Here is a 27,829-nt window from a genome sequence, read left to right on the forward strand (position 1 = left end):
GCTGCACACTTAATTATTCATGGTTGATTTCCAGATGTTAATATTATGTAGACATGTTATGCAGACAGACCTCATGTTAAAAAACAGTAGCTTAATGTCTTCTACAGTAAAATTACAGCCACTTTGTAAAACAACATAATTACAGTAGTGGTTTGAACTCCATCATTACCATTCTCAAAACAACAGCTTTTTTTTTGGTGTTTTAGCCTTCCGTTAGTGCTTTAGCTTTAGTTTTCTATAGTGGCTATACAGTGACATGGTAGTTTTGTAGTTATTTATATAATATGGTAACTGTGCTAAACAAAAAAATGAGAATAGACTATGTGTAATATGGTAAAGGAGCATCCTCTAACACCAATATCCAAAACTGCCCCAAAACATCTAACATCTTTCCAAACATCTAGCTACTCCAAAAAGATCCAGCTCCTCCCAGTTCTGCAGGCTGCAGTGAGGGGTATTTGTTTATAAGGAGAACAAAAGGGCCATCTGCTGAGCATTAAGTATAGGAAACAGAATGAATGCACGTGAAAGAGGAATTAATCCTGCACAAACTGACCTGTGCCTCTATCCTCAGACCAAAGTGACTGTTATGATTGCAAAATAAAGTGCTATGAACTGTAATGACACCAAAATGAATTCCAGAGGCAACATCTCCTGAGCATGAAGCAAAATACAGGAGGAGCTTCAATGAAGAATAATGAAAAGAAGTAAACATATATAGAGCAGCTGAACAGCTGACTAATACTTTGGTTAATCAACATGGCACACGTACTCCACGCTACAGAATGTAAGAATGATAACTACAGAGAGGTGCATGCTGACAAATAAGAACATCAACAAAGAGACTCTCAAAGTCCATCCATATCCAAACATTGCTTTTATATCCTTACATCAATGTCAAGTTGAGGAGTAATATTTTTGAAATGTAGATTAACAATGTGTTCACTGAGGATTGGTATTTTTTCTTACTGAAAACAAAAGAATGTTTGGCCAAAAGAGAAATGCTCAGTTTGGTCTATTTGAATCACCTTTATTTGAGGACCGCAGCTCGTAGTGTTTTCTAGTATTACAAAAACTTAGATTTTTGACTTTCCAGCCGCAGCAAATGTTAAGTTCACCATGACATCCATTTTTTACAAAATGTGTGAAAAAAACACTGTGTTTAGTTTGTTGGATGAAGTCAGTTAAACAACACAGAGTTAGACTTTGAAACTATTTATACCCACACAGAATTAAGTTGTACTTATTCATTAATGGAAAGCATACATTTTAGTGTTGCTGTAAATAAAAGAAACTCAGCTAAATAAATGATTTTAAGAAAGATTTTATTCTTGAAGTACTACATGTTGCTAAGGCCAATTATAACAATGAGATTTTTCAGCTTAACTGTTTAGCATTACTGTGTTTGTATAGTACAAGAAATGTAAAGCTATAACATAAGATAAGAGATCAGTTTTGAATTACTAGTACAGTGAAAGAATTAAGGAGTGCAGAACCTGCCATAAAATAGAATGCTCCGGGTTTTATTGTGTCTGATAAAGAACAAGAAGGGATGGTCTGCAGTAAATGGCATAGTAAAAAAGGCACATCGATTAGATAATACCATTGCAGTTGCTGCAGCAGCTTCGGTTCCTTCTTCATTTACCTCAACATATGATTTATGTATTGCTCTCGAGAGAAAAAGATTGTTGTTGGAAGACATGCCTGAGAAATCAGACCTTTTCGGATCAAAGGCATCCACTATTCCCATACTCATGAGAGTCTTTTTCAGGTCATATGCCTCTTCAAGCTTGAACTTGGGAATTGACACTTCAGTCTCTTCATTATCCATCATGTCAGGGTTTGTCCATTCTTGCAGTTTTTCCCAAGTAAGACTTTTTTCCAGCTGCAATTAAACGACAACTGTTTTCATTTGCTAAATATATCATTTTAAGTTATTATTATTTATGCAGTTGAAAGAAAATTTGAACAAGGGCCACTTGCAAACAAATGAGAATAATTATAACAATACAGTTTATAAGATTACAAGATTTACAATGGGAAATAATATTGAAAATTGTGTTACTTTCAATGTTGCAACAGGAACAGCAGACCATACGTGTAATCTGTGTTATACTCTTCTGATCATTACAGAAGATTTACATAATGTTATACAGTCCTGGTGGCTCACTATAGCTGCAGGTTTATATTTCAACTGGTTTCACAATCAGCAAGCCATTTTTCATACAATTAAAAAATCTAAGATGGTTTAGCCATCTGTTAATGCTTTAGATGTAGTTTTCTATAGTGGCTATACAGTGACATGGTAGTTTTGTAGTTATTTATATAATATGGTAAATGTGCAAAACTAAAAAATGAGAATAGATTATGTGTAATATGATAAAGAAGCATCCATCTAACACCAATATCCAACACCGCCCCAAACATCTAATGTCTTTCCAAACATCTAGCTACTCCTAAAAGATCCTAAAAGGAAGATGGGTGGTTGGATAAATTCAAAATTATAGTGTATGATCTTTTATATTGTTTTAAATGCAGTGCTTGCAACATTAGTAATTTATAAAATGCAAAACTGCAGTTTACTTATGTTGCAATTCATACAAAATTTCTATTATTCTGTGCTGGAAACATACTAGATTCTTAAAGTATTCAGATCCCATCAGCTTCTGAACACTTCATTGTGTTGTAGTTTTAATTTTATAGGAATTAATCTGCCACACTAACACATTAATCTATACTTAATAACCCATGGAAGCTCTGCACAATGAAAAAGTTATGTGATATAACTTATGTATGACGTATGTATGTTAAAATATCCCGTATGTATGTGAATATATCTCATACATACGGGATACTTTCAACTACATACGAGATGTTTTCACATACACAAAGGATACCCAAAGCATACTTTTGAAGTTTTTTTAAAAAAAATCTTGTACGTACATGAATACATCATACATATGTGAAAACATCTGGTACATATGTAAAACTATCCCGTATGTCCGAGATTATTTTCACGTATGTACGCGATAAAGGGTTATTCCATCATTTTTTTTTGTGTGGTTCAGAGCTTCCATAATAACCCATAATGACCAAGTGAAAACATTTTTTCAGAAAGGTTTGCAAATTTATCAAAAGTCAAACACTGAAAACTCTCATTTATGTAAGTATTCTTCAATTGTGTTGATTATTTTCCACCAGTGGCAAACTGACTTGATTGGACTTTGTTCAGAAAGGCACTCAATTGTGTATATAAGGTCCCACAATTTACACTGCATGTCAGGACAAAACCCAAGTCTTGATGTCATGCTGTTGTTCTTATGTGTGAGTGAATGTTTCTTGCAGGGAGGGCTTCTGTTCTCTTTCTCTGGTGTAGAACCCTTATCCTCATCTGAGTTCACCTCAGTTATAGCACGTCTTTATTTGAAAACAGAAGTATCAGATCGGGGGAAGCATTAATGTGACTGAGAGAATAAAACTGAATTTAAAAAAAATGCTAACTTTTACAAGTACCATAAATTTACACCAGCTGGTACAGATTCAAATCAAATGTATTGTTTTATACTATAATAGTAACAATAAGAGTAGCTCACTACTCAAAAATGGACACATCCAGAATCGAACTTTGTAAGTCAACATAATTACAGTAGTGGTTTGAACTCCATCATTACCATTCTCAAAACAACAGCTTTTTTTTTATGTTTTAGCTATCCGGTAATGCTTTAGCTGTAGTTTTCTATAGTGGGTATACAGTGACATGGTAGTTTTGTAGTTATTTATATAATATGGTAACTGTGCTAAACAAACCAGTGGCAACACTCTTGATTACAAGTCAGCAGCTCTTACCGATGCACCACCCAAGCAGTCGTGTCAGTGTGTACGCTAACCTGATTTCTTTTTCTATTATTATATTCTTGAATATTCTTGAAGTGTTTATTTGATGTTTGGACTTCAGTCACATTATACACTTCATGTCTATATTTTGTTAATCTATACTAATAAAAGGCAAAGCCCTCACTGACTGACTGACTGACTCACTCACTCACTGACTGACTGACTCACTCATCACTAATTCTCCAACTTCCCGTGTAGGTGGAAGGCTGAAATTTGGCAGGCTCATTCCTTACAGCTTACTTACAAAAGTTAGGCAGGTTTCATTTCGAAATTCTACGCGTAATGGTCATAACTGGAACATATTTTTTGTCCATACACTGTAATGGAGGAGGCGGAGTCACGCCTCCTACGTAATCACGTGAACTAAAAACAAGGAAGAGATTTACAGCACGAGTCAAACGCGGGAACGAAGGTAAATGACGTTAATTTTTGACTGTCTTTTAATACTGTGTAAGCATACATATTAACACATGTGCAATTAAACGTGTGCATTTACGGGGTGATTTCTCAGGTTTAAAACCTCGCCTTTTACTAAAAAGGTAAATGCAAAACTATTTTCAATCACTTTAATGAAACGCTCCCGTTAAGGATTGCAATAACATATTCGCGAGATAAAAGAACGAAGTAGGGGGAAATGACGGAAGAGCCGCAAACAGCGAAGAGCAAAAAATTAATTAAACAATTGAGAAGGGAGCGAGTGAAGCATTCAAGCATGTTCATAAGGGAAACAAAGCACGGTGTAAAACGTAAGTTTAAATTAAGTTTATAGAAACGCTCCCGCTGCGGATTGCAATAACATATTCGCGAGATAAAAGTTTAATGAGAACACACGAGGTATAAACAAACCACACACCGTGGCACAACGTTAGGGGCAACAGTTTCAACCATTCTATGATCTGCTTCTCGCAACTGAAAGACGGCACATGGCGGATGTTAGCCGACTTGCTGACCGCAACATTAGGGGCTTCAACTCTGGCGCTGACGCCACATCTCAGTGCCAACACTTTCCAGACTCTACTTAAAAGACACGCCCTCCTCACTGGACAGTTAAAAAGACCAATCAAACTAACGATGACATCAAGTATTACCCAATCAAAAGTAGGAAAGGAGGCATCTTCATAAAATGCGTGTGGGATGATTTGCATGAGACGCTGCTTTAAAAAAAATGATAAAAAAAATACGGGAGAAATCCCGTCCAGTATTGATTCAAAACGGGACGCGCAATTTCATTCTCAAATGCGGCACGATTCCGTATTTTAAAGGACGGGTGGCAACCCTACAGTGCCAGGTAACCACCCATACAATCAGATTGTGATTCAGACTAGGAATGCAATGAATGTAATTACCCCGATCTACATACAAGGCAAAAGTCTTGCAACATTCAAAGATGATGGTTTGGGATAAGTACACCATACAACATAAAAGAGCTTATGAAGCCTTGAACCGAAAAAAGCAACATCTCAGAGATCGTAAAAAAAAAATAGGAGGTAATGTCGTTTTACTCGCTGTAGATTTTATTCAAACATTACCAGTTATTCCACGAGGGAGACCAGCAGATGAACTCAACGTGTGTTTAAAATCCATGCTTCTCCCACGCTCGGTTATATGTCGCGTGTTCTCGGGTAGGTACACCAAAAAATGTATACATTTAAGCATGTAATGGACAAACAAAAAATGAGGTATACCCGAGGGCACTGCAGTAGTACTTAATCTAACTTTACTTCTTAAATGTTAATGTTTTACTGTTTAATAATTTATACGCTTCTTATATGTTGTTCAAATTCTTTTATCAAAATACCAGTGACAGCGCAATGCACGATAACATGGAGTGAATACACCATACGCATCCGCCCACGGCCGCTCTGGTGTGCGCAGATAGGAGTTGATTCTACAATAAAATAAAATAAACATAAAAAGAGTAATACAATCATCACCCATAAAGCGGATAGTAGACGTGACGTACTATATGTGTACCAGATTTCAAGTCAATAGGTGAAACGGTTTGCGAGCTACAGGTGATTTAAAATCCTGGACAGACACACAAATTGCCACGGTAGCAAATTACAAAAGAAGATTTTACTGTTTAATAATTTATATTTATATGAAATGTGCTTCTTATATATTACTTCATATTCTCATATGATAATGATGTTAATATTTATATTGATTTCTATGTTATTGAAACTGCATGTATGTGTGTATATGTATGTATATATATATATATATATATATATATATATATATATATATATATATATATATATATACTAGCAAAATACCCGCGCTTCGCAGCAGAGAAGTAGTGTGTTAAAGAGGTTATGAAAAAAAAAGGAAACATTTTAAAAATAACGTAACATGATTGTCAATGTAATTGTGTTGTCATTGTTATAAGTGTTGCTGTCTTTTATATATATATATATATATATATATTATATATATAATATACACACATACATAAACATTTATATACATATACATATATATACATATCTACATATACACATATCTACATATATATACACACATACATAAACACACACATAAGACTTATTGACTGAAACGAGCTTTCACGAAAACAGTTAGGGCTTTGCTACAGGATACACCTTCCACAAGTTAACCAAGTAAAAATAAAATATATATTTCTGTTTTATTTAAACCTTTTAAGTTCATATGCATAGCCCCATTTGGCTGTTTAATTTTTTTTTTCTTTCTTCAGTAATATTTAATCTCCTTAAAGAAAAAGAACATATCCATTTTACTTTTTTTGTATCTGTGTAGTAATATTTTAGTGTAAAAGAATAACCAGTATTTAAACCTTTTATGTTACTTTATACATTTATTTTACACAATGTTGAAAAATTAATAAGAAAGCTACATATTTTGGCAGCTGCTGCTTTCATTTTCAATGAAATGAAAAAAGCTCTCCAAGAGAAAACGTCAATGAAGAAGAAACAGTTTGCACTATCTAAAAAGGAGAAACCCTCATTTATAAAAGTTTGCTGCAGATGACTTAACTGAAAATAAATGAATAGTTCCTATGTGTATAATACATATATATCTATTTCACTTATGCCTTTATTCCACCAACTTACAACATCTGAAGTACAATTTGTTACATTACTTTTGTTTTTTGCAGCACAGGCAGGTGAAGTGACTTCCTCAGGGTCACACAGTGGTGTCAGTACCAGTATTTGAACTGACAAGCTCCGGGTTTGCTGAAATATTACTGAAGAAAGAAAAAAAACGAAAATGGGCAAATAGGGCTATGCATACAGATGTCCATCCGTCCATTATCCAACCTGCCATATCCTAAATACAGGAGCCAATAAGTAGATATGTATATATACAGTATATATATATATATATATATATATATATATATATATATATATATATATATATATATATGTGAATGTATGTATGTATATATCTATGTCTATATATATATATATATGTAGATATGTAAATTTGTATATGTATATATATGTTTATGTGGATGTGTATATACGTATGTATATGTAGATATGTGTATATGTAGATATGTAAATATATATGTTTATGTATATATATGTTTATGTGTGTGTGTGTGCATATTATATATATAAAAGACAGCAACACTCATAACAATGACAACACAATTACATTGACAATCATGTTACGTTATTTTTAAAATGTTTCCTTTTTTTTTCATAACCTCTTTAACACATTACTTCTCCGCTGCGAAGCGCGGGTATTTTGCTAGTTATTACTAAAATGTAAAAAACATTTCTTTTTTAGTTATGTGTTCAATAATTCCTGCCTCACATTTCCTTTCATCCTACATTTACATAGATACATTGTAGACATGGAACACACATGAAATGTATGTATTCCAAATGACAATATATTATTTACCCTCAACAATTCCAGGCACCTCACACCCAGATAAACAAGACTTGAGCTCTGAGAATCTTCTCTGCGACTTGAGCTCCGTCAATGGGGCTGCTTGCTCTTTGTGCCAGTTGACACATTTACAGCACAAAAGATGCTGATGGAGAGGTGCGAAAGAATTAAAGGTGGCCTGGGATTACGAGTTGTTTTGTGGGCTTCAGGAATTCTAGTGTTAAGAAGGCTGAATTAGCAATATATATATATATATATATATAAAACCTGTACAAAAAATATGATCATACTTAGTATACATTTTTATACCACAAATATTCCTTTTGTTAAATAATATATTATCATTACTTAAAATGCATTCCTTTTGGAAACCCACTGGGCTGCATGTAGTTTTGGTGAGTAGCTCTTTTGTACCTGACCTGGAAGTACTTCCTGGATGCAATGTAATAGCACCAGAAGTACTCTTGGGCCCAGTATAAAGGAAGCTGCTCCGAATCACCCAGAGAATCAGAGTCAGGAGAGTAGTTGGACATAGCTCACCTAAATGGAGTCAATAAAGGGAGCTTTATAGTGTACTCAAGTATTTGTGGCAATAAATCTATTCCTTGGCAACTGCAACTGTTTGTGTGCTGTTGTGTCTGCGGTTTGGCGTATTGTAGTGGCCTCTACTGGTTCACAACATTATTATACCGCAAATCTGTTGTAACATAGTCAAAAACAAAGACTGATAGTTTTGCAAAGGAAGTTACTGTCATATCTACCAATAATTCAGTGTCTCACCTTTTCTAGACCAGTGGAGTTATCCTCAATGTTATTTGGTAGCATTATCAGCATGCTCAGTTCATTACCGACATATGGGAGTTCAAGGATGCGACACTTCAACTCAGAAATATAGGTGATATTAAACTTTGACTTCTGATACATCATCTTAATTGGCCTTGTTTCATTCTGTAAAAGTCATAAAGAATTAGAATTACTAATGGATACTATACATATCCTAAGCTTATTGTGCTTTGTATCATTTTAAAGAAAAAAAATTTACTGCAAATATCTGACTAAATTACTGCAAAAAAGATATTAACCCATTTTAAAATAAAGATTTTCCCACCTTTACCAACAACTACTTTATGAAAGTCTTTTAATACCCATTTTCATCTTACAAACCACAATGAAGTTGACTTTTCAAGCCTGAGTCTGATATGATTTTCAAATACTCATTGGTAACACGAAGACCTGGAGCCTCATGTATAACGCAGTGCGTAGAACTCACACTAAAACACAGCATACAGACAAATTGGAACTGTGCATAAGCACAAAAAAGTTCAGATGCCCAAAACAGTGTGTAAGCCAACTTCCACGCACTTCCGCTCCATAAATCCTGGTCAGTGTGAAAAGAAATGCATGTACATGTGCCTGCCATCCCACTCCAACTCCTCCTAGAATTTTGCATATTTTAATATGCAAATCAATATAAATATCACCTACCCCATTCAGTGTTTGGTTAAAAGACAATGGTAAAAGCACATGAAAAAAGAATTTTAGCAAATGCAAAGTGCAGGCAAGGAAAAACTTATCTATTTGTTGGCTTAAGCAGTGGTATAAACAACAAAAAAGGAAGTTGTTCGAGTGATATGGAGTGGCGAAGAAACTCAAAAGTTCAAGTTCAGAAAGTCACACAGTGCCCGAAATAAAAAGGAGTGGCTAGATATCAAAGTCACTGTGAAAGGACGAGTTGTAGCCCACCGTCTGAGTGTCAAATGGAAGTGTATTAGCGTTCAGAGAAACGAAAAAAAAAATGGGACACAGTGAAAAAAAGATTGAAATGTCCACTTTAATCTTGTGGTTTATTTTGTCCTTTAAGTAGAATCTCATAAACTTAACTTTATTATCAATGTTAAATTTACTAGAGTTTCTCAGATACCACTGTTACTAAAGAAGTATGTTAAATGGTTTGTATTGTGTGTGTTCTTTTATGTGCTCTATGTGTGTGAATCACTACGTGCTTCTTAAATGGACTTTCTCTTATGCTGACAGGACACAGAATACATTACATTCATGATATTACAGTTCTCTGAGCATTTCAAATACTAAGATGTATACTTGATATCATTTTCATGATGAAATGCATTAAAGCATGTATTAAACACAGGGGCACGATGGTGCAGTGGTAGCGATGAGCTGGCTCCCCATCCAGGGATTGTTCCTGTCTCCTGCAAGATGCTTGCTGGGACCTGTACGACCCTCAATAAAATAATCTAATGCAGCAGTACTGTCTCTTTCAAATGTATCAACCCCCAATTCCTGTCCTTCCTTTTATTTCTCCACGTAACCAATTGCCACAAAACAAGCTCTTTAATATATGTCAAATCATTTATAAGCTTAGAACGCAGATTCTTCTAAACTTTTAAGGAACATTGAAATATCTTCATAGTACATGTTTAATTATTCCATCCATTTATCCATCCAGGGTCAAGCAAGTCCCAGCAAGCATACAGTGCCAGACAGAACCAATCCCTGGACGGCATGCAGCTCATCACTACCCCTGCGCCACCGCTCCTCCACATGTTTAATTATTAACAGTATACATTATTTAAATGAAGTTAAAAATTTATCTGTACAATGTAATACACATACTTTAATACTGTACATTTCATCTTAAAAATTATATCAAGGGCTCCAAGAAGAAAATGAAAATGTAAATCGACTTAGAAGCCAGTCATTATCATCTGTAAATACGTTTTATCGTCTATTGAATTGAATTGAATTCCTTTATTGTTATTGTATGGTACAATGAGATTCAATATGCAAATCCTCCATAAACTTATTTTCCTATAAAATAATAATAATTTTAATAATAGCAATAATAATAATACAATTAAAACAATGGTGATGAGAATCCATCCATCCATTTTCCAACCCGCTGAATCCAAACACAGGGTCACGGGGGTCTGCTGGAGCCAATCCCAGCCAACACAGGGCACAAGGCAGGAACCAATACCGGGCAGGGTGCCAACCCACCGCAGGACACACACAAACACACCCACACACCAAGCACACACTAGGGCCAATTTAGAATCGCCAATCCACCTAACCTGCATTGCTTTGGACTGTGGGAGGAAACCGGAGTGCCCGGAGGAAACCCACGCAGACACGGGGAGAACATGCAAACTCCACGCAGGGAGGATCTGGGAAGCAAACCCAGATCTCCCAACTGCGAGGCAGCAGCGCTACCCACTGCGCCACCGTGCCGCCTGGTGATGAGAATCTAAAATAAAAAGGGAAACCACAGAGGAACAGTAGCACTGCTTTGACACTAGGTGCTGCCAGTTTGCAAAACCAAGCAGAAAATGTGCGTATGAAAGGCAGGGTGCTGGTGTGAGAATGTGTGTGGCTTTACGCCAAATTTAGTTTTTTTATGTTGCGATTTGAGCATGGAGCGGACATATGCAAACATTTTTGTGCGTACGCACTGTTTATACATGAGGCCCCTGATCATCTCATCTTTGCATTCATTCCAACTATACCTTGCCTCAGTGTAGTGAACTTGAACATTCATGTGCTATTATTCTTAAAGCTTGTGATGTTCAACTTTGTGATATCCTTTGTCACCTGTTTCCTAAGGTCCCAGACTAGTAAGATTATGTCACATCATGAAGACCTTTGAGATGTTGGTCCTCAACACTATAAGTCCTCTTATGGTAGACCACCTAGTCCAACTGCAATTTTCCTATCGGATAAAGATTGGAGTTGAGGATGCAATTACCTATCTGCTCCACAAGGTTTATTCTCATCTCGACAAACCTGGCATCATCCATCCATCCATTTTCCAACCTGCTGAATCCGAACACAGGGTCACGGGGGTCTGCTGGAGCCAATCCCAGCCAACACAGGGCACAAGGCAAGAAACAATCCCGGGCAGGGTGCCAACCCACCGCAGCCTGGCATCATTGTGAGGATTATTTTTCTTAACTTTACCACTGCCTTCTTTATCATCCAGCTATCCCTGTTAAGGAATAAGCTCAGAGATATGCAGGTGGATATGCCTATGGTGTCCTGGATACTGGACTATCTGGAGGGTAGACCACAGTTTATGAGACTCAAGGGCTGGGTTTCTGATTTGGATGTGAACAACACTGGAGCACCACAAAGAGCAGTCCTATCTCCTTTTCTATTCACTCTGTACATGTAGACTATAAATATATAACCAGGATATGTCATTTGTAGAAATTCTCAGATGCCTCAGCACTTATGGGGTGTATTGATAAAGGGAATGAGACAGATGATAGCAGTCTGGTGGAGAACTTTGTTTCTTGGTGTAGAAAGAATTGCCTGCATTTTAACATAAGCAAAACCAACGAACTGATTATTGACTTTTGGCACACCAAAGAACCTCTATGTCCATTCACTGTTCAGAGAGTGGATTTAGAGGCAGTGCACACATCAATGACAGGTTGGACTCGTCTTGTAACAGGTCCTCCCGGCATTCAATTTGCATGTCCTCCTCATGTCTGTTTGGGTTTCCTCTTGGTGCTCTGGTTACCTCTCACAGTCCAAAGACATTAAGGTTAGGTGAACTGGTGACCTAAACTGGTCCTAGTGTGTGCTTGGAGTGTGGGTGTGTGTGTGCCCTATGTTGGACTGGTGCCCAGTCCAGGGTTTACTCCCTGTGACCCTGATAAGGACAAAGTGGGTTAGAAAATGACTGACTGACAGAGCAGGCTCTTTTTTTCTTAGAAGACTGCATTCCTTTCCTACGCATTTTTAGATCTTTGCTATTTAATTGCATTACCTTTCTGAGATCACCATGTCATCATTTTATGGATTGTTTTTGAGCACACACATACACATACACACCCACACATACACACTCCTATTGCTGTGACTGTGTTGTCATTAGTTGTGGCACTCTGTTGCCACCTTGTGTTTATTGGATATCATCACAGCAATGCTAGTTAAGTCAATGACAAGGATTTGTTGATGTCCAAGTTTCTGGATAACTAAAAAAATTGCTAATGCTCTATTACTGAAATGTATGGCTCTTGGTAGCTTTAAATATAACATTTTATTTTGTTTATTGATTAGGCTTTGGTGTTGTGGTTGCTTTCTTTTCAGCTTTAGAGCTTGTTCATTTCAGACTTAGAAGTTCCTTGTAATTACTATGCCTCAGTGCTTGGCCTATTTAGGCGTAAGAGGTTTAAACAAGGAATAACAAAAGGACCAAATAATTATAAATATGTCAGTATTGGAGCTACATTCACGGCAGTAATATATACTGTATATACAGTATATATATATATATATATATATATATATATATATATATATATACATACATACTAATATATATATATATATATATATATATATATATATATAACTATTGTGAATGTAGCTCCATTACTGACATTTACAATTCATTAAACATATAAATCTTTACATATCAATACAGGTAGCTCACTTGCCACTGTTATACCAGAATAAAAACTCCTCTCATCTGCTATACAGTATTCATTGATCCTCTGGTCTCTCCTTCTGCCAGCTGAGCCCATGTCCTGACAAATCCTAGTCTGAGATCATTTCTCGGACATATCTATCTCATTATATCCCTGAGGTAGTCCAGAGGATGTCCTCCTAAGGCACCTTCTTTCAACCCCAGGTGCACCTGCAGCCCTGGGCATCATGGCCAGGAAACAGCCTGATAGCCTGTACTTCCTAAAATAGAGCAGAGGTCCACACACTGTGCAGAGCAGGGGTACTCATTTATGGTCCTGGAAGTCCAAAGTGGCTTCAGGTTTCACATTAATCAGTTTTTTAATTAGAACCTGTGTAATTTACGAATCAAGTCATATTTTTGGGGGGCTTCAGTTTTAGTTAACTTGCTTGTTACAATTCAGAACCTTAATTGCCTATTTTAGCTTTAAACAGCTGCATTTAGGTTTTATTGTTGCCTGTTTTCTTAACAAGCCATCAATTAATATTGAGGTGCAAATGACTAAGGAACTGCCAGCTCTCCAGCTAACGGGTCTCCATTTAAACCTGTGTACATGCAGTATGAAGTATCTGTGTTAATGTAATGAATTATTATAATTAAATTAATAAAATGTTTTGAAGTAAGTGATGGAAAAGGGAATGACTGCAAAACAGATAACGTTTTCAGAAAAGAAAATAATGAACTCACTTTCATTATCTGCTAGGACTGCTTTCCAAATATGAAAATAGCTGAAATGAAAACCTGCAGCCACTGTGGACAGTCAGGACTGTAATTGAGTACCTTCCCTGGTGTGGGAAACCTCCTTGCTGCCACCTACTGATCTACGGGACTTCTATTAAATTTCTTTCCACCACCTATTTCTATTCTACTTCTGTAAATACTAGAGTAACTACATCCGAGACACCTTCTGTGAATGTAGGACCTTCTGCCCCTTGGTGCTAGTTATTTTCTTCCTTGGCACAACAACAAGATCTGTTAGAACCAGAACACATTTTATCCTTATAGACTGGGCCTCAGAAGGTATGTGATCCAAGGAGCGAGAGTCAGCTGAAGGTTCTATCAATGTTAATATCAGAATAGTGAATGAAAACTTGCCATTTCTGTCTTGCATTTTGTATTTTGATTCTGTTTAATTCTTTTGTGACCAACACTTTTGTACTTATCTTACTGATTTGGAGTTTCCTGTTCTTTCAATGAACTCCTGTTCTTAATCAACTCTAAACCTACTGTCATTTTGGTTTTAGTTTTGTGGTGTCTTCATCACACTAATATCCTTATCATGTATTCCACCTTAATATCCTGTAGACCTAATCCTTTTGCTTGGTAAAATGTACTGTACCATAAAACAAGTTTATATGTAAGAAGGATGTCTTTGGGAAGTGACTTTGAAAATATTCAGTAGATTAAGGTTGCACAGGAAACAAATTATGTTATATTTTTTTTTGAAATCTGGCGCTTTTTTGGTAAAATAGAAGATTGTGTAATTTATTTGAATTTGCATTTACTATTATTTACAGACAGTGTCTGATGTGTGCATTTTCTAAGTAATCTATGCAACTTATTTATCTTTCACTGTAATGATTTTGTGTTCTGCTGTGAAAGTTGCGCTGCCGCAATATCCATCCATCCAGTATCCAACCCACTATATCCTAACTCAGGGTCACAGGGGTCTGCTGGAGCCAATCCCAGCCAACACAGGCCGCAAGGCAGGGTGCCAGCCCACCGCAGGGCACACACACACACCCACACACTAGGGACAATTTAGGATCACCAATGCACCCAACCTGCATGTCTTTGGACTGTGGGAGGAAACTGGAGCACCCGGAGAAAACCCACACAGACACGGGGAGAACATGCAAACTCCACACAGGGAGGACTCGGGAAGCGAACCCACGTCTCCTTACTGCGAGGCAGCAGCGCTACCACTGCGCTACCATGCCGCCCCTATCTAAAATTACAAGTCAATGATTTTTTTTATTTCATCTTATTTTCCCGGTGTAAACAAGAAGCCACAAAAAACTAATGAGAGATTGAAATGGTGATAGGATTTCTTTCTTTCTTTTCCAGTCAGTTTTACAGCATTAAATTGAAACCATGACATTTTCTTTTTTGCCATCTATTGGTCAGGCAGCAGGGGCATGCACAGAGAGTTGGCTATAGTGGCTCAAGCCCCTGTCTGCCTATTCCCCTCATTGCTCCAAGTGCCGTTTCTCCCATTAAGACATAATTGATCACTTTAGAACACAAGTGCATGTCTCCTTTTCATTGTAAGAAACAGAGAAAAAGCAGTGATAAGCAACATGCCTTGCTGAAGATGGGTAGTCTACTATTTACTGTTCCATATGGATATAAAGTTTTGTCTATAATAATTATTGTGCTGGTTTGCATGATGTCATAATGTGGAATGTAGTCATAATGTTGACGCACTAGCCACACATATTCACTTTTCTGAAAACGTTAACTGTTCCAGTTGGCTTCTAATAAGTTATCAAAAGCTCTCAACTTTCAAAATAATGTTTTCACAAAGCATAGAGTTTTCTGTCTAACATGTCAAACATACAGAAAACAGGTAAGGCATCGTAAAACCATGGCTGCCTGTCAAATGTCTCTTCATTCTGGCATGTGTCTCTGCTCTCTTGAGAGGAAATATGAAGGACATGTTTCAGTTCAGATTGCAGAATATCAGTAGTATTTGAGCTCAGTTGAGTCAGTGCTGCTGACAGTGCTGAGAATATTTTACTCTGCCTACACCTGACCAAAGTACAGTGTCCAAGCAATGCTGGGTATATGCAGAGAGTTTGCTGCAAGTATTGTTTCAGTTGCTGAAAGTCTATGTTGCATTTCTTGTATCTACAGCAACTGCTGAATAACGTTTTTCCGAGCTTAATTCGGTTAAATTCAAACTGAGAAACACCTCCCAATTCTTTCTTTAGAAAGAGAGAGCACAGCCATCTATCAAAACATCAGATCCAAAAAGAAAATTTTGCACTAAATTCTACAACCAGAAGGAAGAAGGTATTGTTATTTGTTTTGCTTTTCCTACCGAGAGATCACAATACATTTGCTTATACAGTATAAGAACAGTACATGAACATTTTGTATTGAACTTCAGGATTCTGGATCATTAAAATTGTAATTTTCCTTACTGAAAGTCTAACGCTCAAGAAAGAATGGTGATCTATGTTACCAAATCATCTGTTCCAGTGGTTTCCAGGATATTTGACCTACAAAAGGCACAATATGGAGAAAAAACAAATCTTTGATTTGATGTGGTATAATGTGAACTCTTGTTGTTAAGATAAAAATAAACTTCATTTGGCATTTCATGTAATTAGATGGGAATTCATTTATTGCTCTTGTATCTTGTTAAGATGCAGTACATTAGGAGGATATAGTATATGCACTGTAGAGGGGGTGAAGTGTTTTCTTAATAATTTAACTGAAATAAAAGTTGCCACTAATTTGTGTCAAGGATTAAAATGTTACTTTTTGTCCTGTAAATATCTTCTTCTCAATGTTTGAGCCACTGCCTGCTTAAAAGTCTGTGAACGTCACACCAAAGCGGGAATTGCACACCATACTTTTTTTATCTGTAGACTGAATTTTTGCTTCAAAATTTCCAAGGTGCTTCAGCAAGCAGGAGGTCAATTCAAAGGTTCAGTTTCACAAGCTGCTATTGAAAAACCTCAGAAACACAGAGCTGTGGATTAAGGATGAGTGAATGAGGGGAGAGATACTGTAAGTCTCCAATGAAAGACCTTGGTCCTGCTTGAATATGCTTCCCAGTCACTTAGGTTAGGATTTGCCATAAATGGTTTATTTAATAATATTTTAGCAAAAATACATGTGTTTTCAAAGTTGTGAGGATACAGCCAGATATCTGATTTATGGATTATGTGACATGAGCAAACAGAGATTTTCTTTTCAAGGATGTTTTGATGATTTACGTTGTTTGTTCAGTATTGGTTCTCATTGACTCCTATTGTTTCAGGAACTTTGTTATCTCTGTTCTCCAAAAAACCAAGAGATTAAATATTACCTTTACTAATCTGAAGAAAAAATGAAAATACCTTCATCGATAATGCTAGTCTCCTACCACCATGCCCCTGCAGTAACTACATCTGGGGCACTCTACAGGAATGTATATCATACCTTCACAATACAGCATCGTAAGACAAAAAAATAATAAGAGTTAAGGTTTACATACCTTATTTATTCTGAACTGCCCATTTATAGTTTCAGATTCTTGGAATTTTTTTTCCCAGTTTCCTTTAAAATAGACAGCATTTACCAGCACAAGTCTTGTGAGGGCATCTACGTTTCTACTTTCAAGCAAATTCTTAATTTTTTCTGCATGACAAATAATATAAAATTGGTTAACCAATTTTTATAATAATAATTCATTACATTTTTATTGCACTTGCTGCAAGACATTTGCTTAAACTATGAATGAAAACAACGTGTGACCTAAAACTATCATTAAGTACCTTGTTATAAAAAAATCTAACATTTTTTTTCTGTCCTCTACTCTCTTGTTAAATTCTCTCTTGTTTAAATATGTGAAGTTAGACACTCTCTCTCATTTCATAGTAACCTCATGCTTCCTGTATTTATTACACATTTATTGCATAGGTTTAATCAATTTAGTCTGCCTCTAATCCTGCTGTACTAATCTTGCAGAGGTTGTTCCCATTCTGCCAAAGGTAACCAATAACTTTTCTGTTCTACTTTAAGTTTGACTAATATTAAGCCTTATTGGTTGGAAAACACACTTTGTTTATTCAAATCTTATCTGAGATATTGATAAATGTTTCCTTGAAAACTTAGCGTTTCATTTTTGGAACAGCATTGAGAGAATGCTGTTTTTCCTTATTGATGATGCTGCATCTTACTTTGTATTTGTTCTTGTCTTTTTGCTGCCTTGAAGATTGTGTTGTATTTAATGGAATTATACGTTCTACTTACTGGACATAATTATTGGACTCAAGCAATCCAGGGCTCAGTGCTAGAAGGGAATGTGGACAAAGCTAATGCCTTGAACCAACATTTTAATAGTTTCTCCCTCCACTGCCTCCTTCTTCCAATGCCCAATCCCCCTACACCATGCCCAATTGTGAATTTCCCCTTGGGATTAATAAAGTATCTATCTATCTATCTATCTATCTATCTATCTATCTATCTATCTATCTATCTATCTATCTATCTATCTATCTATCTATCTATCTATCTATCTATCTATCACTACATCAAGAACTTCTATCATTTCAACTGGAATGGTCAGTGATGAGTCCATCTCTAACCATTAGTATGGGCTATCCATAACTGAAGACCAAGTGAGGAGACAACTGAGGAAGCTGTACACAGGAAAAGCCATGGGCTAGATGGAGTCAGTTCTTGAGTTTACAAGACCTGTGCTGACCAACTTTGTGGTATCATCTGTCAAATGCTCAGTCTGTCCCTAAGGCTCCAGAAAGTGCCACTGCTGTGGAAAACATCCTGTATCGTTTTTGTTCCAAAGAAAGCAGGCACCTCTTCATCAAATGTTTACAGAATAGTGGCATTTACGTCTCACATCATGAACACCTTTGAAAGGCTGGTCCTTGACTATATGAGCCCTCTTGTAGACCACCTGGATCCCTTGTAGTTTGCCTACTGGACAAAGACTGGAGTGGAGGATGTAATTGTTTATTTGTTCCACAAGGCTTATTCTCACCCACACTGAGCAGGCAGCAGTGTGAGGAATGTTTTTTGATTTCTCCAGCAACTTCAATACCATTTAGCCATTCCTGTTAATGGGTAAGCTCAGTGATATACAGGTGGATTAGCCTATTGTGTCCTGGATAATGGACTATCTGCCAGTGACCAAAGTTTTTGAGTCTCAAGGACACTGTTTCTGATACAGATATGAGCACTACAAGGATCAGTCCTGTCTCCTTTTCTCTTCACTCTCTATACCTCCAACTATAAATATAACACAGGGGCCTAATGTATAAATGGTGCGTACGCACAGAAATGTTGCGTATGAACGTTTCCACGCTCAAATCACGATGTATAAAACCTATACTTGGCGTAAAGCCACGCACATTTCCACGGGACCTCATACCTTGATGTACGCAATTTCTCTGCTCGGTTTTGCAGACTGGCGGGACCTAGCGTCAAAGCAGTGCTACTGTTCCTGTGTAGTAACCCTTTCTTTCTTAGACCCACATTCCTGACGCGGCTTTATAAATACACTGAAACTAACTGCATATTGTTTATTAGTGTAATGCATCTGATTGTAATTAACCTGTAGCAATATAATGGTCTAGGGAATAGCCATAGTATTCCAAATACCATAACTGCTTTAGCGTTGTTACTCTCACTGCATCTGCTTCTTCTTTCAGCTGCTCCCATTAGGTGTTGCCACAGCAGATCATCTTTTTCCATATTACTCTCACTGCACCACTCGGAGTATTTATATCACTGTATCTGAGTGGGGAATCACAGCAGCAGCTAATTGGAAAGAGAATTATTGGTATACAGCATGAAGCAGACGCTGCCTCAGCCATGGCAAAACGCTTTAGAGACTTCCCTGTACGGACTTCGTGGTTTAGAAAAAGTTTCATCCCAAGAACTATAAACGCACTCAATCAGTCCATCAAGTGCTCCTTGTAGAACTGTTTGTACTTATAAGTACAATCACCTCACTGTAAAGTTGCACTACAGTTATTGCACAACCTGCGCCACTTTATAAAGTGTGTATTTACATATGATGACGATATCATTTTTATGATGAAATGCAGCAAAATATGTTGATTATATTATACAGATAAAACTTTAACTTCATTTAAATAATCTGTATTGTTAATAATTAAACATGTGAGGACACGGTGCCGCAGCGCTAGCTAGTTCATGGATAGCTCCTGCCTCGCGCTGTATTTATACTGGTGCTGACGCGACACTGGAAGGATAGACGGATAGAATAATTAAACAATTACTACGAAGATATTTCAATGTTCCTTAAAAGTTTTGAAGAATCGGCGTTCTAAGCTTACAAATGGCTTCACGTCTATTACAGAGCTATTGTGTGGCGATTGCGTATTTGGAGAAAGAAAAGTAAGGACAGGAATTGGAGGTTAGTACGTTTGAAATTGACAGTACTTCTGTAATAAATTATTTCATCGAAGGTCGCGCATGGCGCAGCAAGCCTCTTGCGTGAGACATGAACAAACACTGTGCCACCGTGTTCCCATGTTTAATAACATGCTTTCATTCCTATCATCATAAAAAAGATATCACGTATACATCTCAGTATTTTAATTATTCAGAGAGCTGTAATATCACGAATGTAATGGATTATGTGTCCTGTCGGAGAAAGAGAAAGCCCGTTTAAGAAGTAGGTAGTGAGTCACACACAGAGCACATAAAAGATCAAATACAGAAGAAAGCATTTAACGTGTACCTTAGTTACAATGGGATTTAAGAAACTAGTAAATTAAACGATTTTAAGATGAAGTTTATGATGTTCTACTTTAATGGCAAAATAAACTACGTGATTAAAGTGGAAATTTTGAGATTAAAGTTGACATTTCATGCTTTTTTCCCACTGTGTGCCTATTTTTTTTTGTCTGTACCCTAATAAGCTTTCATGGCGACTTTGATATGTGACATTTTTTTTATTTCGGGCACTGTGCGACTTTGTGAACTTGAGCTTTCGAGTTTTTCCGACACTCTGTCATTCGATCAACTTTCTTTTGTTGATTATATTACTGTTTAAACCAACAAATAGTACGTTTTTCCTTTGCCTCCACTTGGTATTCGCTGAAATTCTTATATTTTCCCCCATGCTTTTCCCATTGTCTTTTCACAGAAGACTATTTATACTGATTTGCATATTCAAAGAGGCGTAATTCTGGGAGGAGTTGGGGCAGGACAGAAGGCACGTGCACGTGCGTTACTTTTCATGCTGATTGGGATTTATGTAGCGGATTTATGTAGCAGAAGAACATGGAAGTTTGCGTACATACAAATTCCTGCATCTGGATTTTTCTGTGCGTACGCACATTCCCGCTTTTGTGCTTATGCCATGTTATAGTGTGAGTTCTACGCACGGCGTTATACATGAGGCCCCAGGTCATGTCACTTAAGTGTAGGAGTCAGGTAGAGAACTTTGTTTCTTGGCGCAGAAAGAATTGTCAGCATCTTAACATTAGCAAAACCAAGGAAATGGTTATTAACTTTCATAACACAACATAGCCTCTATGTTCAGTCACTATTCAGGGAATGGATGTAGACGTAGTGCGCTCCTATAAGTACTTGTGGGTCCACATTAATAACAAGTTGGGCTGGTCCCACACAGAGACACTATATAAGAAAGGGAAACTGTGTTCCTTTAATGTGGGCAGTGACATCCTTCACATCTTCTATAAATGGCCAGTGACATTTTCTATGCTGTAGTGTGCTGGGTCGGTAACATCACTTCAAGAGAGGCCCTCCAAATCAACAAACAAATTAAAGGGCAAACTTAACTATGGGACACACTCTGGACCCCATACAGATAGAAAAGGAGAGAACTAAAACAAAACTGACTGCCATTATGAACAAATCCGGAACATGATCTCTCGGATACAATAACACTGTGGACTTTCACCTAACAAATAATTCAACAGAAGTGTGTCAGGAAACACTATTGAGGCTTCCTCATACCAACAGCAATACACTTGCATAATGCCTCACTGTGACTGAGACTGCCAATTCAGAAGTTTCCTTTATTTTTATTTTTATTCCTTTTTAGTCATTCTGGTATGTGTCCAGGCCATAGTGTGTGTGTGTGTGTGTGTGTGTGTGTGGGTGGGTGTGTGCGTGTGTGTGTTTCAGATCTTTGTAGCTTAAGGAATTAGCTTGGCTTAGGTAAGGTAAAGTTAAATAAATGATCTCATATTATGACTTTTGTTCCAAACCTGGTCAAGAATTTGCAAGGAAAATTAAGCTTTTCAATGAATTAGGAAAGTTTGAAGCATAATAATGCTTGTGATAATTGTGAAGTGTGTCTCCCAACACAGATACATTTAGCCCATGCTGTCTTGCACCTGTGAGAAAACATCAAAAAAAGCTTTGTTGATCCTATTGTCTGCAGCTTCCCTCATGCCAGACCATAAAGCGTTACTATTGTTCATAGCCAAATCATTCTTGAAAACTGTTTGTTCTCTTGTAATTTAATTGCCTGTTCCAAACAAAAAATTAACAGATGGGAAACCACAAAGTGGGACAGATAAAATAATTTATTTAAATATATTTTCTTTAGAAAACAAGAAGATTTCCTTAATTGTTTTAAAATTCAGACAAGGGACATTAACAGCCTTTCATCCTTAAATAAGATGTCATCCAATACTTTATACAGTCATATGAAAAAGTTTGGGAACCCCTCTTAATTCTTTGGATTTTTGTTTATCATTGGCTGAGCTTTCAAAGTAGCAACTTCCTTTTAATATATGACATGCCTTATGGAAACAGTAGTATTTCAGCTGTGACATTAAGTTTATTGGATTAACAGAAAATATGCAATATTTATCATAACAAAATTAGACCGGTGCATAAATATGGGTACCCCAACAGAGATATTACATCAATACTTAGTTGAGCCTCCTTTTACAAATATAACAGCCTCTAGACGCCTCCTATAGCCTTTGATGAGTGTCTGGATTCTGGATGGAGGTATTTTTGACCATTCTTCCATACAAAATCTCTCCAGTTCAGTTAAGTGATATTCAAGTCAGGGGACTGCGACGGCCATTCCAGAACATTGTACTTCTCCCTCTGCATGAATGCCTTTGTAGATTTCAAACTGTGTTTTGGGTCATTGTCTTGTTGGAATATCCAACTCCTGCGTAACTTCAACTTTGTGACTGATGCTTGAACATTATCCTGAAGAATTTGTTGATATTGGATTAAATTCATCTGACCCTCGACTTTAACAAGAGCCCCAGTCCCTGGACTAGCCAGACAGCCCCACAACATGATGGAACCGCCACCAAATTTGACAGTAGGTAGCAGGTGTTTTTTTTTGTAATGTGGTGTTCTTCTTCCACCATGCAAGGCACTTTTTGTTATGACCAAATAACTCAATTTTTGTTTCATCAGTCCAAAGTACTTTGTTCCGAAATTAATCTGGCTTGTCTAAATGAGCATTTGCATACAACAAGTGATTCTGTTTGTGGTGTGAGTGCAGAAAGGGCTTCTTTCTCATCACCCTGCCATACAGATGTTCTTTGTGCAAATTGAGCTGAATTGTAGAACGATGTACAGATACACCGTCTGCAGCAATTCTCACAATCTTGCGCATATGCCATTCCTGTATTTTTCTTCGCCTGCCAGACCTGGGTTTAACAACAACTGTGCCTGTGGCCTTCCATTTCCAGATTACATTGCTTACAGTTGAAACTGACAGTTTAAACCTCTGAGATAGCTTTTTGTAGCCTTCCCCTAAACCATGATACTAAACAATCTTTGTTTTCAGATCTTTTGAGAGTTGCTTTGAGGATCCCATGCTGTTACTCTTCAGAGGAGAGTCAAAGGGAAGCACAATTTTTAATTGACCATCTTAAATACCCTTTCTCATGATTGTACACACCTATCTTTCAAGTTCAAGGCTTAACGAGCTAATCCAACCAATTTGGTGTTGCAAGTAATCAGTATTGAGCAGTTACATGCATTCAAATCAGCAAAATTTCAAGGGTACCCAAATTTTTGCACAGCCAGTTTTTCACATTTGATTTATTTTCATACAACTACATACTGCTTCACTAAAAATCTTTGTTCAGAAAACACCCCAGTACTCAGATGTTCCTAGGAAATGAAATACATACCACTGTTATCTTTTTTGTTGAAAGTAGAGTACATTATTATGCAGGCTGAGAGGGATTCCCAAACTTTTTCATATGACTGTAAATTGAGAAAAGTGCTTCAGCAAAGCAACAATAGAGATGTGCAAAGGAAAGCGAGTAATAAAGAAATATGAATTAGAAAAAAGCAAGACTAAGAAAATGTATACAAAGAAAATCAAAATTGTGCTATTTCCAAGATATCAGATAATTCATTATTTTAAACTTTTCTTACATTGCATTTTATTTTGTATTATTGATAGCTTTGTAAGTATGCCTTAAGCAGGCATTCTCTGGTAAAGGTATTATATACAATTAATAGTGAATGTTTGGAGTATAGCAGCTGTGATTGCTTGCCTAAGACAAAATTACATTTCATAATGTTTGATCAGTTAAATAAATGGTTATTATGATCACTCACATGTCAATCAAGATTTTGCAGCTGACTATGAAAGCAGTGCTTAATTTGAGCACTGATTTAAAAACAGATGAGTAGGCATATAATCTATGTTAATGTTCTTTCTTTGACTGAATAGATATGTTGTTTTGTCAACTTCTTAGTAGTTTATGCTGGGGGAAGTACTAACAATTTTCATGCCAGTATTGGTAATGTTCATTCTCATGTTGGTTCAACTAGAGACTCAAATACAAAAAGAAATATTTACCATTTGTCTGCTTTTCAACCCAAGCATTTATGGTTTTTCTTGATGCTTCTGGGGCTTGAATAAAGTCAACTGCCTCAAGGCTAGCATGGTAAAATGTGGTGGTTTTACCAATGAATTCCTGCAAAGAAAGTTTAGAAATGTATATTATGTTTAGTAATATTTGCTTTTCTTCTGTTGTCACAATGTGGTTTAAAGCCACCATGTGTCCAGTTCTTCATGCGAGTGTGGAGTCAGGAAAAGAGTTTGGACAAATGTTTAACTAGTAAAAGGAGAAGAGACCAAAGGATGGAGATATAGAAAGAGGTACTGATGGTAACATTAAATGCTTGGTGTATCTAGTACTTTAGATTAGATTAGATTAGATTAGTTTAGATTAGATTAATGCTATTAATCCCATAGGGAAATTCAGATGTATACAGCAGTAGAAGCATAAAAACAAGAATACAGACTCACAGGAAAGATAATAAAGCTAATCAATTAATCAATCAATAGATAAATAAAAACTTAGTATAATTGTCATGGTGGGAAGTGGATGAGCCAACACATCAAAACATAAAACAAAATTTTGTTACCTTGAGAAATTCAAATGATTTTTCCCCATATAACCGATTAGCCAAGCTCAGTTGATAGGAAGCTCCTGGTTTGTTGATGTCAGTTATCAGTGAGCTAAAATAGGAATGAACATCATCCCCAGCCTTGTGAACATGAAGTGACTTAAAAACAAATTGGAACATTATTAATCAACAATGCTATCGATCACCAGGTGACAGAACTTTTGTCACATGTTAAAATGTTAAAAAATGTTTGATTTTTTATAAGAAAGACAAGGTGCAATAGACCAAGTATGATATATTAACCTTTTTTAAATACAGCATTCTGAATACTGCACTACTGTATATAACAAACACCTTTGCCAACCCTCACTACAAACTGAGAATAACATTCAGATTAAAAAAGATAACTTTCAAAAATTTGGAAAATAAATAAACTACTGCATAAATAAGGTAACAATTTTTTTTAATCCAGGTTCACATTTTATAAAGGCAGTAGCAGCCATAAAAACACTTGTTTGGTCTGTATCATCTGGGTCAGGCATTACACTTTTTTTTTTGCACTCCATTAATCAGTTGTGCAGTACTTTGGTGTAGTAAAGTGAAGAATTATTCATTTCATCCATTTCCCAAACCACCTTACTCCAGCACAGTTTTCTTTGAAGCATTGGACACATTGGAGGAAGCAAACCTGAATGGGACATTGGTTCGTTACTGAAGCTGCTCACTTTGGTATATGAGATAATATTAATAAATGTAAGCTTCTCTTCTATTAACGAGGTTCAAAACATCTGTCTTCCTTATTCCTTGTCGCTACATTGTATACATTGTACTTCTGGATGAACACTCATTGGTTCTCAACTCTTGCATGCAAAAAGCCCATCCCTCTGACCAAAAAGAAAACTAAACCATTTGATGTTATCTTAGCCAGCTGCAGACTAGCTGGTCTGAGTTGTTGGGTATGTTATAGTAGACGATTGATTTCATAGGAGCGGCAAACCAAATGCCTCTGAATGGATAAGATTATGCAAATGAAGGCTGCAACTGAAAATTGCTGAAAAAGTTGTCTAATGTGACATAGGCTTTACCAGATCATTCTTCTTTAAATAAAATAAATAAATTAATCAATTGTAAGTGAAAAGGTGAACATGGATAGAATGTTTTTGATGGACTGGAGCCACATCTGGATTAAGCATTCCCATGACCCAATTATAAAATGAATGAACAGATAGATGGATAAACAACTAGCAGGAAGTGCAATTCAGGATTCACTGATAGCAACCTCATAAAACATCTAATTCACTATGAAGACATTATTATTTGATTATAAAAATATATGTCAGTGTTTAAAAGAGAAGCAGAGATAAATGTTTATGTACTGTAATTTTGCATAAATGCAATAAAAATCAAATGCACCTCCCCAAACCCACAGAGGTGTTAACAAAGACATTTACGTTGGTGTTTATCATATTTATGATTCATTTGCATTTAAATTTACTATACTCTTCCCTTAACTAACCTCATTTCCTTGAAAAATGAAATGAAACTGCAATTTTTTTCAACAGATTAACAGTCTTAATTTACCAAATAAAGTAACAAAGAAAAATTAGGTTAAACTTTGGTCACACTGAAGCACTTGTTCAATACACTTTTTGTCCACATGAATATTGTGGATATGCAAACACACCCTGATATTGCAGTTCCTCTAAAATTTTCAATTTTTATTTAAAAGCCTGTGTTTTTCTAGTAACTCACCTTCATGATCTCTGCAGCTGTCTTTCCCCGGGCCCCCATACAAACCATAGCCAGAGCAGATGAGATGCTCAGGGGTGAGTAGAAGATATTACTGGTCTGTTTCTCACTCAGATTCTTAAACAGGTCCAGAGAGAACTGAGAGATTGCACTGCACAATGACTCCATGACTCAAATGTTACAAAAGAAATCTATAATACAACAGTACATAACATCAAGACACAGTGGAAATACAAATGCAAAGTTATCCTACCATAAATAAGAAGAGTGACAGATGTGAGGCCAGAGAAGTGGGGCTTTTGGTCAGTCAAGAAAAAATCATTATTGTTTTCAGCTTTTAATTTTTATAGTATCAAGCACAAGTTTGGGAACTGCAGAAACATCAGTTTGTAACAGGGAACACATACATAACCATAAAATTATACCTGGCAGTTAACCTAATTGACAGATATTTGTGATTTGTAAGAAACTAAAAATAAAAATGTAGGAAAAGGAAAAATATGGATACCTAAAAGGAAAAATATAGACACCCGGAGAACTGAGAATCACAATGGCCAGGCTGATGACTGAACCCAAATGAGTAACGTTTTGAGGCAGGAAGACTAACTAAATGTAGCTTAATCATGACAATGTAATCTTTTACTTGAATAAAGTTAACAAATAAATGAAAATTTATGTTATGCAGCTATGCTAATATTGCTGCCAAGGCGTAACTTTAAATTGTGCATGCATTTC

General features: G+C 36.4%; 1 protein-coding gene across 1 annotated transcript; it reads right to left on the reverse strand.

Moving 5' to 3' along the window:
* Nucleotides 1-1,314: 1,314 nt before the first annotated feature.
* On the reverse strand, nt 1,315-27,281 carry LOC114653953 (leukocyte elastase inhibitor-like). Its single transcript, XM_028804477.2, has 6 exons — nt 27,098-27,281; nt 25,364-25,504; nt 24,792-24,909; nt 17,475-17,617; nt 8,557-8,724; nt 1,315-1,885 (listed from the first exon to the last, which is right to left on the reverse strand). The coding sequence occupies exons 1-6, from the start codon at nt 27,260-27,262 to the stop codon at nt 1,481-1,483; spliced, it is 1,140 nt and encodes a 379-aa protein (XP_028660310.2). The 5' UTR covers nt 27,263-27,281; the 3' UTR covers nt 1,315-1,480.
* Nucleotides 27,282-27,829: the final 548 nt, after the last annotated feature.

This window comes from Erpetoichthys calabaricus, chromosome 6, assembly GCF_900747795.2.
Source record: "Erpetoichthys calabaricus chromosome 6, fErpCal1.3, whole genome shotgun sequence".
Classification (NCBI taxonomy): domain Eukaryota; kingdom Metazoa; phylum Chordata; class Cladistia; order Polypteriformes; family Polypteridae; genus Erpetoichthys; species Erpetoichthys calabaricus.